The 15,694-nt window shown below is 48.2% G+C and overlaps 2 protein-coding genes and 1 long non-coding RNA gene across 3 annotated transcripts in view; 1 reads left to right on the top strand and 2 right to left on the bottom strand.

Moving 5' to 3' along the window:
- The window catches only part of Mid1 (calcium-permeable channel component Mid1), a 158,297-nt gene extending 156,705 nt beyond the window's left edge, over positions 1 to 1,592 (bottom strand). The window contains exon 1 of the mRNA XM_076780315.1: positions 201 to 1,592. Coding sequence (XP_076636430.1) covers positions 201 to 1,592 — 1,392 coding nt within the window. The remainder of the gene's footprint in view (positions 1 to 200) is intronic.
- LOC143351556 (uncharacterized) overlaps positions 1 to 10,108 on the top strand; it is a 263,840-nt gene extending 253,732 nt beyond the window's left edge. Inside the window, exon 10 of the transcript XR_013081767.1 lies at positions 10,010 to 10,108. The gene's annotated coding sequence lies outside the window, so the exon portion shown is untranslated. The remainder of the gene's footprint in view (positions 1 to 10,009) is intronic.
- Positions 10,109 to 12,987: 2,879 nt separating this feature from the next.
- LOC143351582 (uncharacterized) lies at positions 12,988 to 13,933 on the bottom strand. Its single transcript, XR_013081772.1, has 3 exons — positions 13,831 to 13,933; positions 13,509 to 13,738; positions 12,988 to 13,401 (listed from the first exon to the last, which is right to left on the bottom strand). It is a non-coding gene; the product is annotated as an uncharacterized LOC143351582 (long non-coding RNA).
- Between the last annotated feature and the right edge of the window lie 1,761 nt (positions 13,934 to 15,694).

Here is a 15,694-nt window from a genome sequence, read left to right on the forward strand (position 1 = left end):
CACCCAATTTCAAGTTTACATTGCAATGTCTTTACGCCCAATCTATCCTTGGTGCATAAAGACAGATGGTGACAGAATACACTTAGGAAAGCTGAGGATCCAAACGACCAAAGTTGGCCCAGTCTCTGTAAATACTGGGGGGCAGAATTTGGTAAGATATAAAACTATTAGGAAGACTATGAACGATGAGGTTGTCTTACCTTGCAATGGGTGCAGTTGAAGATGACCGAATAGGGCTGAGCGCAGTCGTATCGCGCCAGCACTTCCTCGAACTCACAATGTAATCTCGCGGCTAACGCATCGACGAGCAACAGCTTGTCCAGGGCATCGGCGCACTTCTGGCCACCATTTAGCACGTTCTCGAGCGGACCGCCCTTGCCGGGTGCCAGGGCGTTGACCACCGCGTGCTCGCAGCAGTGCCGCAGACGCAACCCGCTCGTGAACCAATATCGATTCTCCCTCGGGGTTAAAAAACTTCGCGTACTGCTCCGGCCAAAATCATCCCGACAGATGTCCCTCTTATGCGACTCCTCGAGATAAAAAAGGCACTGTTCCGGAGCCGTCCGTACGCCATCGGGTCTCCCTTGACCGTCTCCGGTCTTCGTACCGCCGTTGGACCTGGCACGGTCCTCGTCCATCGACCAAGGTTCCTTCATCCTGTCCGTGACCTCGACCTTCTCGATCACCTGCCGGAACTCGGCGTCGTTGGCCGTGCAGGCGTTCGGGCAGTTCTTGGGCACTTCCGGTGGTCCGCAGCTACCCTGAAGATCGGCCGGCGCTGGTCCCGCCAGGTCGCAGGCCGATAGCCAAGGATTTACTTGGTTCACCTCCCAGCTGTATTCGTTGTAAGGATGGGTCGCCTCGTGCTCGTCGACGACACGGCGGCGATCGTCTCGTAACGATACTTGGTCGTCCCTCCGATCCTGTCGCGTTTGCTCGTGACGCGCGCGACGGCAACGCTCGTCGCTCGACACCGACATCGAGGACGAGGCGTGCGGGTCGCTCCGTCGATGGCGAATACCGACGGCGTGGGACGTACCGTGCGCGAATCCCTCGGGATTCGTCGAAGACACCAACGGCCAAGCAAGCAGATACAAGACGAACAAGAATCCGTACTTGGTCGCGCGCGAATTGGACAGCCTGGTTGGTCTCCCGTTGGCGATCGGCTCCTGGAACCGGGCAGTGTAGTCGACTCGCGTAGTGGTTCCGGCGCGTCGTCGTGTTTGGTTCGCGTCGCGATCGGCTCGACGGTTCCCGCGAGAGGAGCCGGCGGTGTCGTTGTAGGCAGTGTAGTCGCTCGCGAGAGGGATCCGGGGTCGATCGACGACGCGTCCCGTCTGTTCGTTCCATGGTGTCGTCGACGGGGAAGGACGACCGCGACGGCGAACGGAACCGTACGTGACGTAAAAGGCAGTGGCGTTTCCGGTATCAGGGCCATCGGGGCCGTCCCGAACCGACGCGAACCGACGACAGGGCAAGTAACCGCTCGATGGAAGCTCGAAAGGCAAGCTCGTGGAGGAAGGATCGTCGTTCCCGTTGCTCCGGTCGTTCGACGTGGGTGGTCCCGTGAATCCGGGCGGATCGAGCCGCATGGGCACTCGGAGCTCGGGAACGCTAGCGTCCCCCGTTCGTCCCGATGGTGGTCGTCGTCCCGGTCGACGATCGTAGAGCAGCGCGGTGGCCCAGCCGTCTCGTTGGTTCGGTGGTTGTCGGAGGTCCGGCGGTACCGAGGCCCTGGATTCGCGTGCTCGTCGTCTGGTTGCAGGAGGTCCCGCATCACTGCCGCCGAAGCTCGAGGCCCTCGTCGACTCTCCGTGAACCCGTCGTCGTTCCCTGGCTCCTCCTCGCGATCGTCTCGGTTGTATCGCGCGTACCGCACGCGAGACGAGCCACCGACGGCTCGAAGAACGTGTCCTCGTCCAGCGCCAATAACCACCGGCGGTACGCGGCGGCGGCGACCGGTCCGTCGGACGATGCCTCCCGCGTACGATCGAGACGATCGTTCTCCGTCGGAGTAGCGTCAGCCCCGCTCGTTGATATCCCGGAGCCGATAGCCGGGTCGGCGGGGCCCTTAGAAGTCCCCCTGGAGCAGACGCGGACGTTCTCCACGATGGTCCCGTCGATCGTCGACCGGCAACAAGAACGCGCACTCGACGCACTCGAAATCCTCGTGCCACCGCCTCCTCCTCCTCCTCCAGGGACGATCCGACGCTTCCGTCTCTTCCTTCTGTTGCGCCACCTGCGCTTCCAGCTCCTTGTGCCGCACGCCCTCGTTCGCGCTCTCGCCTTGGCCCTCCCGATGACCGAGGCCGCGATCTCGACGATACCGATGATACCGTTCCCTCTGGTTCTGCCTCCTCCCGTCGTCGGTCTGCTGCCAGGTGGTGGCCGCCACTTCCTCCACCGTCGCGGCGCAGCGACCACACCGGGAACGGCAGCTCTCGACAACAACGACCAGCAGGGCACCGAGGACCGCGAGGACGACGACGGCCGCCGTCGTTGCTGCTGCTGCTGCTGCGCCGGCAGCGCCGGTGACCACGACGCCGACGCCGACGCCGCTCGTGCCGAGGACAACGGAGACCTGAGACCTCTCGACCGGCGAAAGCACCTGGACACCGTAGTCCCCCTTCCGAAGCTCGCCAGCTCCCAATACCGGACACCGAGGTTCATGCTGCATCCTAAACTCCCAGCCCGTCGCCCGTTTCTTCGCACCCTCGGGTCGTCCTCGATGATCACGCTTGCCGGCGACACGGCAACGCGTCCCACCGTGTCAACCGCGACGGTCTACGGGCCACCGGGGACGGTTCGCTCGCTCGTTCCCATCGCTTCGACTTCATGGACACACCCCCGTCGTTGGTAGGGCTAGGATAGCCGGAGTATCGGACTACCGGGACGACCAACACCCAGACACCTCGTGTCGCGACTCTTACCGACGGATATATCCTCTTTCGAACGAGGAACTCGTGCTCTCGAACACCAACCACCGAATTCCTTCCACGGATACGAAAGTGAGGTTATGCTCCGCTACCCTCGCCGATGGTACCGCGCACCAGGATCCGCGCGGGAGAGCACGCGCGCGCGCGCGCCGCCGAGCGCGCGCACGGCTCCTCTACTCCGTGACGGCGACTCTCCGGACGACGATAAACGGCGACGAGAGGACCGTTGGATCTCTCGTTCTGCACGACCGTTCACCGACGCGACGATTACTCGAACGTTCCTGCTGGTTCCTCGTTCCTGGTTCCTGGTCCCTCCTCGCGATCGACTCCTCTCCCGACGATTCCACTCGTGACGGACACTACGAACGGACGGATTCCGAGATCGCTCGGTCCGGCTGGTTCGATCGGCTATACACCGTCGACGCGGAATCCACCGAGCCTCCAGAGAGAGCAGTCCGGGTTGCTCCTCGTGGCGGCCGTTCGCGTTTCCTCACCCCCAAACGGTGGCGCACCTTCGAGATGCGACGCGCCGGAGTGGCTTCGTCCCGCGCGAGCCCAGGCCCCGAGGTTTCGACACGCGCGCGCCCTCAGCTCCTCCGCTGTTAGTGCAGCATCCTGCCAGGAAAATCCGAGGAGTCTCCGGTCCGCACCTTGGCTACCAATTTTTAAGGAGAGGGACAAGGGCGGCGTTCGCGACGTTCGAGGAGAGGTCTCTCGACGAATCCACTTTTCGCGCCCCGAGAGCCCGCGACCGAGCACCACACCGTCCGTCCTCGCGACGACGAGTCGAAATTCCCTTTTTCGAGCCTTTTCCCCTACCCTCCTCCTTCTCTCCTCCCTACCCGACGCACTCTCTCTCGTTTTCTCCTCCTTGTTCCGTGCGCGCCCCTTGTATCCCCCGAGGCACCGTCCCGCGGTTTAATCGTCCCGCGAGCAAGGTTGTTACGTGCCAGTCACAGGCCACGGCACCGTACGCACGACTCCTCCACGCACGTACACACTTCTTTGGGGGTCGTGCGCGCGTGACACGGTAACACCGACCCCGTAGCCGCGCACCAGCAACTGCGCGCTCTGAGGACACCGAGCGTACCCGGAGCGGTCCCTCTTCGAGAGACGACGGAAACTTCGCTGCGCCTTCGCTTCTCTCTAGGCCTTTCTGTCTTTCCAACTCGAAAGCGCGCGCGCGCGTGCCCGCACGCACTCACACATCGAACAGCGCGCGCCCGAAATTCTCCTTCGTTCTATCCCCTCCGTTCCACGACCACGCTCCACCCCTCCCCCCGATCCCCTCTGGTTCGCCCTCCGTTCGTCCCGTCTCTCTCCCGCGCGCGTATCTCCCGCTACTTTTCACCCTCGAGCTTCTCTCACCCCCCCGTCCGCGCCGCCCATCTCCATCCTCCCACCCAACTCATGCGCGTCTCTATCTCCACAGAGCTATCTATCGCCCTCCGGTGCGTGCATCCACGGTAGTCGTAATCACCGGTGGATCTCTTTTGCAGGGAGAAAGCTTGCGCGCGCTCTGCCATCCACCCTCTCTCTCTCTCTTGCTCGACCCCTCTAACCGTTGTATCCGTTTCCGTTCCTCGAAAGGCACCGCCGTAGCGACTCGCGGCGCGCGGATTCTTTCCGGGATCCGCTCGTCCGGAAAACGCGAACCGCGAGGAACGATCGCGCTATCGACACGACCGCGACGAGGATCTCTTTTCGGTTTCGTTCAGCGAACGGACGATCGGAGAGGGACGGCGGTTCGTCGAGGATCGAGGCCGTACGCAGCGTTCGCGGTACGGAAAAGTGTCGCCAGGACCGCCATCTTCCTTTTTGCCGTTCCCGTCCGGGGAGCTTCACCACCTTCGCCTCGACTCTACCCTTCGTTCCCCTCCCCCCTACTCCGCCAACGACCCTCGATGCCCTTGCCACCCGCCTCCGACTCTCTTTCTCCGCGGCATTCCCCTGGATCGCTTTTCGGCTCCTCGACGCTCCTTCCTGCACCCACCCGCGCAGCATCCGCGACACCGACCCTCCCTCCGCCCCTGGTACTCGGCTCTCCCCCGTCCGCTCCGCGTCAACTCCCCCCCGACGCCTCGACGCTGTCCTTCTCTGCGTGTCTTTCCGTCTCTCGGACTAAAAACAACGGTACACACGCCGCCGGTTGCCTTCTGCCCCATGCAGACCGCCCGTTTCCACCACCGTCGACGACCGTCGACTCCGCTGCGTCTCCCCTCTCGCTGTTTCTCGCGTTGCCCTGAAACCCCACCCCGATATACCCTTCGTGTCTACCCTCGAACGATTCCCACCGTGCACGCCTCGATTCTCGCGGAACACTCTTTCGTCACCGTCATCCTCCCGCTCTTCCGTTCCGCGCTCCGTTCGTCTCCTCGCTCGCCCTCGCGGAGGGGACGGCTGAAAAAAAGAATTAGAGAAATCGGTTAGTCGAGAGGATCTCCGATCTCCGGTGTCCCGCGAGTTATTCCGACGTTCTGTGTCGGCCGGCGTCCGGGCTGTCGGATTCGTCCACGCGACACGACGCCGTCGGCTTCGATCGACGCGCGAGGTCGAGAGGCTGAGAAAGACCGACGAGATCGAGGCACCCCCTCGGGCCGCGACTTCGCGCCTCGCTTCTCGGCCGACCTAATACCATCGAGATCGAGTGGAAAAGTAGTTATAATTGCTCGCCGCGACCGGACGCAAGTTTCCCCTCCGCTCGATTCCGATGGCCTTCGCTCTGTTCGCTGGCCTACCTTTTTTTCTTCCCACCACCCAAGACCCCCTCGACACGGCGATGCGCCGAGTTTGCAGGGTTGGATCGCGCCGAGTCGCGATATAGGAAACGCCGCGAGAGCCCCCACCGATCGCCTCGACTCCACTTTCTTACCTCTGGATCGGTAAACTCGCTCGGTGACCGTCATTTCGTCGAATAATTCCTTCTTCGAGTTCACTCTATAGAGGGTGTTCGGCCACCCCTGGGAGATATTTCAATGAGGGATTTTAGAGGCCAAAATAAGACGAGAATCAAGAATACCTATTTCTCGATGGAGACTTCGTTGAAAAGTTATTAACAATTACATTCGACAATTTCTAATCGTTCTGGAAAAATTATTTGCGTTTGCGGGGGTCAATTACAATCATTTTTGGTCATTACACATACCCCCAAAATCCTACGCATATTCGAGAAAAAAATTCCTCGCCGAAAATCTAATTAGATACATATTTCGACGAAAAAAAAAAATTTCTAATCGTTCTGGAAAAATTATATATAGTTACAGGGGTCAATTACAATCATTTTTGGTCATTACACAAACCCTCGAAATCCTACGCACTTTCGAGAAAAAAATTCCTCACCGAAAATCTAATTAGATACATATTTCGACGAAAAAAAAAAATTTCTAATCGTTCTGGAAAAATTATATATAGTTACAGGGGTCAATTACAATCATTTTTGGTGAATAGACATAATCCCGAAATCCTAACCATTTTCGAGAAAAAAATTCATTACTGAAGATATAATGTCTGACCATAACTGTCTTGTTACCCTGAATATTGAACAGTTTCAAATTATTCTGGAAAAATTATTTTCGGTTGCGAGGGTCAATTGCAATAATTTTTGGTGAATAGACATACCCCCGAAATCCTACGCATTTTCGAGAAAAAAATTCAGTACGGTCAGAACTTTAAACGTTAATAACTGTTTAACGAAGCCTTCATCAACAAATTGGTATTCTTAATTTTCGTGTTATTTTGGCCTCTAGAATTCCCCAATAAAATTTTCCCCAGGAGTAGCCGAACACCCTGTATACATACGTTCAAAAATAAAAGCTCTGTTTTCTAGTAAGGAACTGTAAAGAATACCTCTGAGAATCCTCACGATGCGAGGTAAGTCCTGGCCCACGAGTTACGAGTTACAGTTTTCATGATAGTTGAGTCAAAACGTTATCTTGCTTCCCTAAGTTAAAATTAACGTGACAATGAATGAGTATTTCAGATGAATTTTTAGAGGTTCTCGAAATCAACGTAAAGTCTGATTAATTACCTTTTACCCCTTGTAACTCTTTTTATCGAGTCGCAACGAAGACGTTCGATGAGAAATATAGAATCCAGCTACCAAAAAATCCTGATCGATGAATGGTAAAAGCAATCCTTTCAGCTCTTGGGGTACGCAACACGGTGCACGGGGCAGTCGCAGTGTGCTCGGAAATTAAATATTAAATATTAAGTAAACAGACGCATCCGCGGTCGTACTGCAAGGAACTATGAATAATGCTCCTAAGTGACGTTCACTGCGCAAGGGAAACTCATTTTTTTCGCTCATAAATTGCGTTTGACACTGTAGCTAATATGGGGCACTATTGTTCAAATTCCTTGCATATTAAAATGCAGAATTCTTTTGTCCCCGTTCTTCTGTCTGCCATAATTGTTTGGCAGAAGGCTGGCAACGCTGTTGCAAAGCTTCCCTGGCATTGTTTCTGAACGTTTCAAATTCTCTCACGTGCAAAAGTCGAAACTGTTAGGAAACGAATTTATAATCCGTGCCGCGTAACTATATCAACTGAAGCAATTATCATTCAGCTGGGATAGCACAAGTATCGGTAAGAGACGCCCTAAATGGGAAAAATGAGCTAGAATAAAAAACAGGCAATCAATTATCATTAACACTTTGGTTACTAATGAAATTACTTCACTTAATACAGTTACGCGGCGCGGATTATAAATTCGTTTCCTAACAGAAACTTACGACGAAAAATATTGAGTCAATATTAAAGTCCCTATTTAAATTCGAATGTACGTTTCGTCTCGTGTGTTTTAACGGTAAAGTTAATTGTCAATGAAATATGGTTCGACGAACCAACGAGGATTTCTGAGGGGCCAACAACGCGAATGTTTATTTAACAGTAGGTTTACGGACACTCGTTGCGCATATTTTTATTATAATTGACAGTTGCATTAAAATGCAGTTTTTCTTTTAATTAGAGGATACATCCATATCATTACATCAATTCAATTCAACATAAATTGCTAACAAATAATATTTATGAGTCCTGAATGCGTCAAATTGACGCGTACCGTAAACCTAGTGTTAAACGTGTCGGTGAATTTTGCTTTCTCAGAAAATAAAAGACAGGAGGGAATCATCATGATAAATTAGCTGCTTGGTACAGCTGCGTGTACAAAAACGAATACGACTTTGAAAATCGCTTTCTACCGGCTGATGCAGTGGAGACATGAATTATATTGGTGTACTTGTAATGTTCGATGATCTCATGCTATTCGTCGAATACTGGCCCCTGTAGCAGAGCCAAACAGACCTAAAAAATCAACAAAATTAAACCACATGGTGTTATTTACCAAGAAATCAGACTCCATAATCCCGCAACAGAGAACCTCCATACATTCTCCTTTTCTTGTATACCTGTTATCCGGCGCTCGTAAACAGTATTACCGAGTATTCCTAATCCGTGCAGTCTATGCGTGCATTATTCATCCACCGCGGTCCGATCTTTCTCCATAGAATTTGGATTCAAACGAACAGGAATAATTCATTGTTATGTGCATATCCCTCCACCTCTTCTTAACCGAGTATCTGGTACCGAGAATTAAAAAGTTCCGATCCCCGGTACTGTCGGAGAACACGTAGTAAACATCGAGATGTTCCTTCTTGGAGCCTGCGCGAGACGAAAATTTTTTATTACGGATAAAAATAATTCTAGCTTTCCAAGGGTCGAAGCAACTGTCGTGGATGTTCTGCGACCGGTTGATGGTAAAAAAAGACGCTCGGATAACGCTGGTTTTCGCAATGGCGTACGAGGGATAGTTGGCCAGGACGTTCCTGGATGGAATTTAGGTTTCCCCTACGTACGTAACGGCCGATAGAGACCGAGAGGGGCGGGAATGGAAACGGTAACAGTCGAAGAGGGTGAACACCGAGATTTAAACGCGTTCCTGACCGCGGGCCTGCATTATTTTGCAGCTTCGGCCCCGCGGATCGAAGCGCACTCGATCTCCTCGGGGCTCGCTAATAAAAATACCCTCGATACGTCGGGAAATCGTATATTCGATTGCGGAATATTTGATCGGGTCTCCCGTCTATTCCGGGACGCAAACGAACCGTGTTCCCCGGAATCCTTCGAGCCGGCCGTATTTTTATGCGACGATATAACCGTAACCGGGGCTTCTCCCCGCAGCCACGATCGATCGAATCTCGCGAACGAACGCCGTCGAGGACCGATCCAGCCTCCTCGAACAGCGGGGATCGATAAGCTCCCGGGGATCGATTCGAGGAAGCTGAAAAGTTACAAACAAGCTTCGGGGGGGGGGGAATTTTCTGAAGGTCGCCTGGGAAGCCAATTACCTCGTCAACGTGTCCGACAGGACGCCACGACGATGCACACCTGCGCTACCGTCGATCTGTTCGACTATATCGTTCTAAGGGATTTCTATAAATCGTGTAAAGAATTTAGGAATTTGGCTAGCTTTTCGTCTAGAAATACGGATACTATTCGGGTATTCCGATGGGTCCAGTTGTCCTGCGTTTTAATTGTTGATCAAAGTGACTCATGCAACTGGGGGAAAGCTACATCTCAAAACACTTGCACTTATAGCCTGTGTACCTTTCCTCATTGTAATGTAGAATGAAGAATAACAACATGTAATCGTTCGTATGTAATGCGCTCTCGTCGACCTGTTCAACTATACAGGGTGTTCGGCCACCCCTGGGAAAAATTTTAATGGGGGATTCTAGAGGCCAAAATAAGACGAAAATCAAAAATATCAATTTCTTGACTGAGGCTTCGTTAAAAAGTTATTAACAATTAAATTAAAAAACTTCAAATCGTCCTGGAAAAATTATTTTCAGTTGCGGGGGTCAATTATAATTATTTTTTATCATTAGGCATACCCTCGAAATCCTGCTCACTTTCGAGAAAAAAATTCGAGAAGGTACTGAAATTTTACGATGAAAAAAAAAAATTCAAATCGTTCTGGAAAAATTATTTTCGGTTGCGGGGGTCAATTACAATTATTTTTTATCATTAGGCATACCCTCGAAATCCTGTTCACTTTCGAGAAAAAAATTCGAGAAGGTACTGAAATTTTACGATGAAAAAAAAAATTTCAAATCGTTCTGGAAAAATTATTTTCGGTTGCGGGGGTCAATTACAACCATTTTTGGTCATTACACATACCCTCGAAATCCTGCCCACTTTCGAGAAAAAAATTCGAGAAGGTACTGAAATTTTACGATGAAAAAAAAAATTTCAAATCGTTCTGGAAAAATTATTTTCGGTTGCGGGGATCAATTACAACCATTTTTGGTCATTACATATACCCCCGAAATCCTACGCACTTTCGAGAAAAAAATTCGAGAAGGTTCTAAATTTTTCGACGAAATTAAAAAATTTCAAATCATCCTAAAAAAATTATATTTAGTTACTGGGGACAATTACAACCATTTTTAGTCATTATACATATCCCCGAAATCCTACCCACTTTCCAGAAAAAAATTCGAGAAGGTTCGAAATTTTTCGACAAAATTAAAAAATTTCAAATCGTTCTGGAAAAATTATTTTCGGTTGCGGGGGTCAATTACAACCATTTTTGGTCATTACACATACCCTCGAAATCCTGCGCATTTTCGAAAAAAAAATTCAGTACGGGTGAAACTTTAAACGTGAATAACTTTTTAACAATGCCTCAATCAAGAAATTACTATTCTTGATTTTCGTCTTATTTTGGCCTCTAGAATCGCCCATTAAAATTTTTCCCAGGGGTGGTAGAACACCCTGTATTAGTTCAACTATGTTAATCGAAGTGTTGCAACTGGGGAAAAACTACATCTCAAAGCCCTTCCACTTACATCCTGCGTACCTTTCCTCATTGTAATGTAGAATGAGCAGTAACAACATGTAATCGTTCGTATGTAATGCGTTCTCATCGATCTGTTCAACTATATTAGTTCAACTATATTAATCAAAGTGTCTAACGCATCTGGGGGAAAGTTACATCTCAAAGCACATCCACTTACATCCTGTGTTATACCTTTCCTCATTGTAATATAGAATGGGCTATAGCAACATGTAATCGTTCGTATGTAATGCGCTCTAGTCGATCTGTTCAATTATATTAGTTCAACTATGTTAATCAAAGTGTCTAACGCAACTAGGGAAAAGCTACATCTCAAAGCCCTTCCACTTACATCCTGTGTTGTACCTTTCCTCATTGTAATATAGAATGGACAATAGCAACATGTAATCGTTCGTATGTAATGCGCTCTCATCGATCTGTTCAACTATATTAGTTTAACTATGTTAATCAAACTGTCCAACGCAAGTGGGGAAAAGCTACATCTCAAAGCCCTTCCACTTACATCCTATGTACCATTCCTCATTGTAATATAGAATGAGCAATAACAACATGTAATCGTTCGTATGTAATGCGTTTTCATCGATCTGTTCAACTATGTTAATCAAAGTGTCGCAACTGGGGAAAAGCTACATCTCAAAGCCCTTCCACTTACATCCTGCGTACCATTCCTCATTGTAACATAGAATGAGCAATAGCAAGTATGTAATCGTTTGATACCTTTTGGAACGCGAACATAATCACGATGTCGAGTTCGACTGGACGCAGAAGGTACCACGAGGGGTTGATACCTTCCCCGAGCCGGAAAACCGTATCCGTTCTCGCCTTGTTTGCCCGTGCCCCCGACGTTAAGGGTGCAACATTCGAAAGCGGGCACCGCGAAATCCCGCTTGGCTCGAATCGATGGGATTTGTCGGGTATTCGACAGAGAGGAACGGTTAGAAAAAAGCCATCGGATGCAACGGTGGTGCCCGAGACCGTACAGTCACCGCCAGAGACGACGAAGTCGTTAACCAAGCGAGCCGCGACGAACGGTCTAAGTGGACGGAACAATGCGGGGAAAGAAGAAAAAAAAACAATCGAATAAACAGGAGGGAAGGAGAGAGAGAGAGGGATATACCTTTTCTTCATCCCCCTTGGTTTCCCAGTTAAACTGGAATTCCATTCTTCTCGCTGGCCTGGCCGAAACGATTGTTTCAAATTTTATGTCGTCCCGAGTGGCTCGCTATATCTATTCCCAGCGACTATACCTGCCGATGATGCGACATTAAAGACACAGGGCGCATGTACCGCGTTTAGGTATCCAGAGCCGAGAGCACGTTTCCTTGCGCACGGATCTACGCATACGCGCGAAGGCGTATCCTACACCAAGGACGTTGCGTTGCTCTCTCTCACTTCATCCCTCTCATCACCCCCTCTATTCTTCACTCTCTCTCTTTCTCGCTCGCTGGGCGATCTCACGGGTCGAGAGTGTTGCCGTCGAGCACGCCCGCGCGCATGTCCATGGACGAAGGGAAATTTTCGCGAATCGATAATTCGCGAGCAGCTGCAGCAGCGGCAACGGGTTAGTCACGCGGACGGCTAGCCTATTTGATTGTTACTCGGTCAAGCCGCGTTGGTAACCCCCTAAAGTCACCCTCGTCGCTTTTACTGCTACTTCTTACTCTTCTCGAGGGGGTACACCGGCTTGGAGGCGTAAAATATTCAGGGTTCCTTCCAAAATTTATCGCCGCGTATCCTGCTCGTTCCCGGTACGATTGCGCCTGCACTACACACAAACGTACACACGTCATTCGGAGACATTATTGCTCCAGCCCGGAGTCCGATTGTTCGTATTGAGTGGCAGGTTTACCTGGAGTGGTGTCTTGAACGTCGAGGTGTAAACGAACCTTAGACGAAGATTCTTGTACAGTGTTCGGCCATCGATGGCAATTCTATAGGTCGAACGGGACGGAGAGTGATCAAATCGCGATAGAAACTTCTGTGTTTTTATTTCGTCGAACCACGGCGCATAAATTATAGCAAAAGTATCGTAGTTTGACCGTTCCAAATCTTAAATAACGATACGCTCCATTTGATAATTAATTACTATGAACTCTCATCCTTGAGTATGGTTCGCCCAACCTCGTTCTGGGTTCGCTTCAGGAACTAAACTAAAAAAACAAAAATGTAACAAACTACGTAACATTTATAGGTTTTTATTTTTAAGGAAACTCGACTATAGAATAAACAATTACGATGGACCTTTTTGTATTGCAGTACAATTATACATAAGTATCTTGCATGCGACGAGTCGTGATTCTGAAGTACTGGTATCCATTCTTTCAACTTGAACTCTTTTTTTGTTTATACTTTGATGCAACCTCGGTTTCAGGGACTTTCGTGCATCGTGTACCCTGGCAACGAGCATAGAATTTTCATCTCTGTTGTTCTCGCGAGACATTTAGTTGCACCCTCTGCTCCCGTTTCCACCGCATAGGTCATTATTGGTCCCTCACGCCGTCTCGTACTGTCTAACTTTGCTTTCAACGCTCGTGCGTTAATTTCTCCAGACGACGTCTGCTCCTTAATCTATCCCACGTAATTTAAATCCAAAACTTGCTTTCGATGCATTCTGTAAATATCGTCGCAAAATTTATAAAATAGAACAGTGCTAAACACGCTTTTATGAATTTTTAACTTGTATCTTCGAACCTATCGTATTTTTGGTATCTTACATACTTTTTCATTCGCAAAATCTCCAAGATGCCCTACTTTTTCACTTCCAGACTAGACTACCCCCTTAAGGGAAACGTGGTACGGTACTGCTTCGGGGGGTAGGCAAAATTTCATTCGAATAATACAAAATGAAACCATCGTAAATTTTTATTACTTCATTGCGAAATACTTCGTTCTATCTAGATAGGAATTTTGCTCGTCGTCATTAGACGCTATCTCTACGATCTGAAAAACTAAACGCATGAGTATATTAGTATAAATATATAGAAGCTTGAAAAAATTAAGAATGCACAATTTTTACAATTAAAGACACTCTTTTACGTACATCTTGAAATGGTAAACTCCCTCCCTGTTTTGGAAACCATACTACCACTCTTGCAACGAAATCACCCCTATCGTTTTTCTTTTTTATTATTCTTTTTGCTGAATTTTTTTCTCAAAAATGCGCAGGATTTCGGGGGTATGTATAATGACCAAAAATGATTGTAATTGCCCCCAGTAACTAAATATAATTTTTTTAGGATGATTTGAAATTTTTTAATTTCGTCGAAAAATTTAGAACCTTCTCGAATTTTTTTCTCGAAAGTACGTAGAATTTCGGGGGTATGTATAATGACCAAAAATGATTGTAATTGTCCCTAGTAACTAAATATAATTTTTTTAGTATGATTTGAAATATTTTAATTTCGTCGAAAAATTTCGAACCTTCTCGAATTTTTTTCTCGAAAGTACGTAGGATTTCGGGGGTATGTATAATGACCAAAAATGATTGTAATTGCCCCTAGTAACTAAATATAATTTTTTTAGGATGATTTGAAATTTTTTAATTTCGTCGAAAAATTTAGAACCTTCTCGAATTTTTTTCTCGAAAGTGCGTAGGATTTCGGGGGTATGTATAATGACCAAAAATGATTATAATTGCCCCCAGTAACTAAATATAATTTTTTTAGGATGATTTGAAATTTTTTAATTTCGTCGAAAAATTTAGAACCTTCTCGAATTTTTTTCTCGAAAGTGCGTAGGATTTCGGGGGTATGTATAATGACCAAAAATGATTGTAATTGCCCCTAGTAACTAAATATAATTTTTTTAGAACGATTCGAAATTTTTTAATTTTGTTGAAAAATTTAGAACCTTCTCGAATTTTTTTCTCGAAAATGCGCAGGATTTCGGGGGTATGTATAATGACCAAAAATGATTGTAATTGCCCCTAGTAACTAAATATAATTTTTTTAGTATGATTTGAAATTTTTTCATTTCGACGAAAAATTTGTTTACCTACTCGAATTTTTTTCTCGAAAGTGGATACGATTTTGGGGGTATGTGTAATGACCAAAAATGATTGTAATTGACGCCTGCAAACGAGAATAATTTTTCCAGAACGATTTGAAATTTTTGAATTTAATTGTTAATAACTTTCTAACGAAGCCTCCATCGACAAATTGCTATTCTTGATTTTCGTGTTATTTTGGCCTCTAGTATCCCCCATTAAAATTTTTCCCATGGTTGACTGGACATCCTGTATTTCTCGGGCTCCGTCGACCGTCGATTTAAATGGACGGCGCTCGCGCGATTAAAACCCCGCTCGAACAACTTGAATTCGACCTGTTCCGGGAATAAAATTTTCTCGAAACCTCTCCACGTGAAATCTGGGTCCCGATTTGATTGCAGGAGTAGAGGCAGTACTGCACTACACGCAAGGGAGGTCTTTTTTCCGCAGAATACTTGTCCCTCGAGAGGACTCGAAAACACTTCTAAGAACGATACTGTCGGCACGTTGCCAGTGTCGCAATCACCGTACCTGCGCGTCTGCCCCTATAAAAGTTCCAGACGCGAAATCCTGATGGAGGGCATAAAAATTTAACAGTCTCGAAAGCTTAATAACAAAACGCATATTTTTGCACCGCGCGTCGGATTATATAGGGTCGTAACGTGCGAAATATCCGTTCGAACGTTCCGTGTGTTTTAAGTAAAAGAGTTTAGGACCGCATCAAATGGATCCTTTATCCGAAATCTATACAGGGAGTTCGGCCATCCCTGGGAAATATTTTAATAGAGGATTCTAGAGGACAAAATAACACGAAAATCAAGAATACCAATTTGTTGATGGAGGCTTCGTTAAAAAGTTATTAACAATTAAATTCAAAAATTTCAAATCGTCCTGGAAAAATTATTTTCAGTTGCGGGGG

Source organism: Colletes latitarsis, chromosome 2 (assembly GCF_051014445.1).
Source record: "Colletes latitarsis isolate SP2378_abdomen chromosome 2, iyColLati1, whole genome shotgun sequence".
Classification (NCBI taxonomy): Eukaryota; Metazoa; Arthropoda; class Insecta; order Hymenoptera; family Colletidae; genus Colletes; species Colletes latitarsis.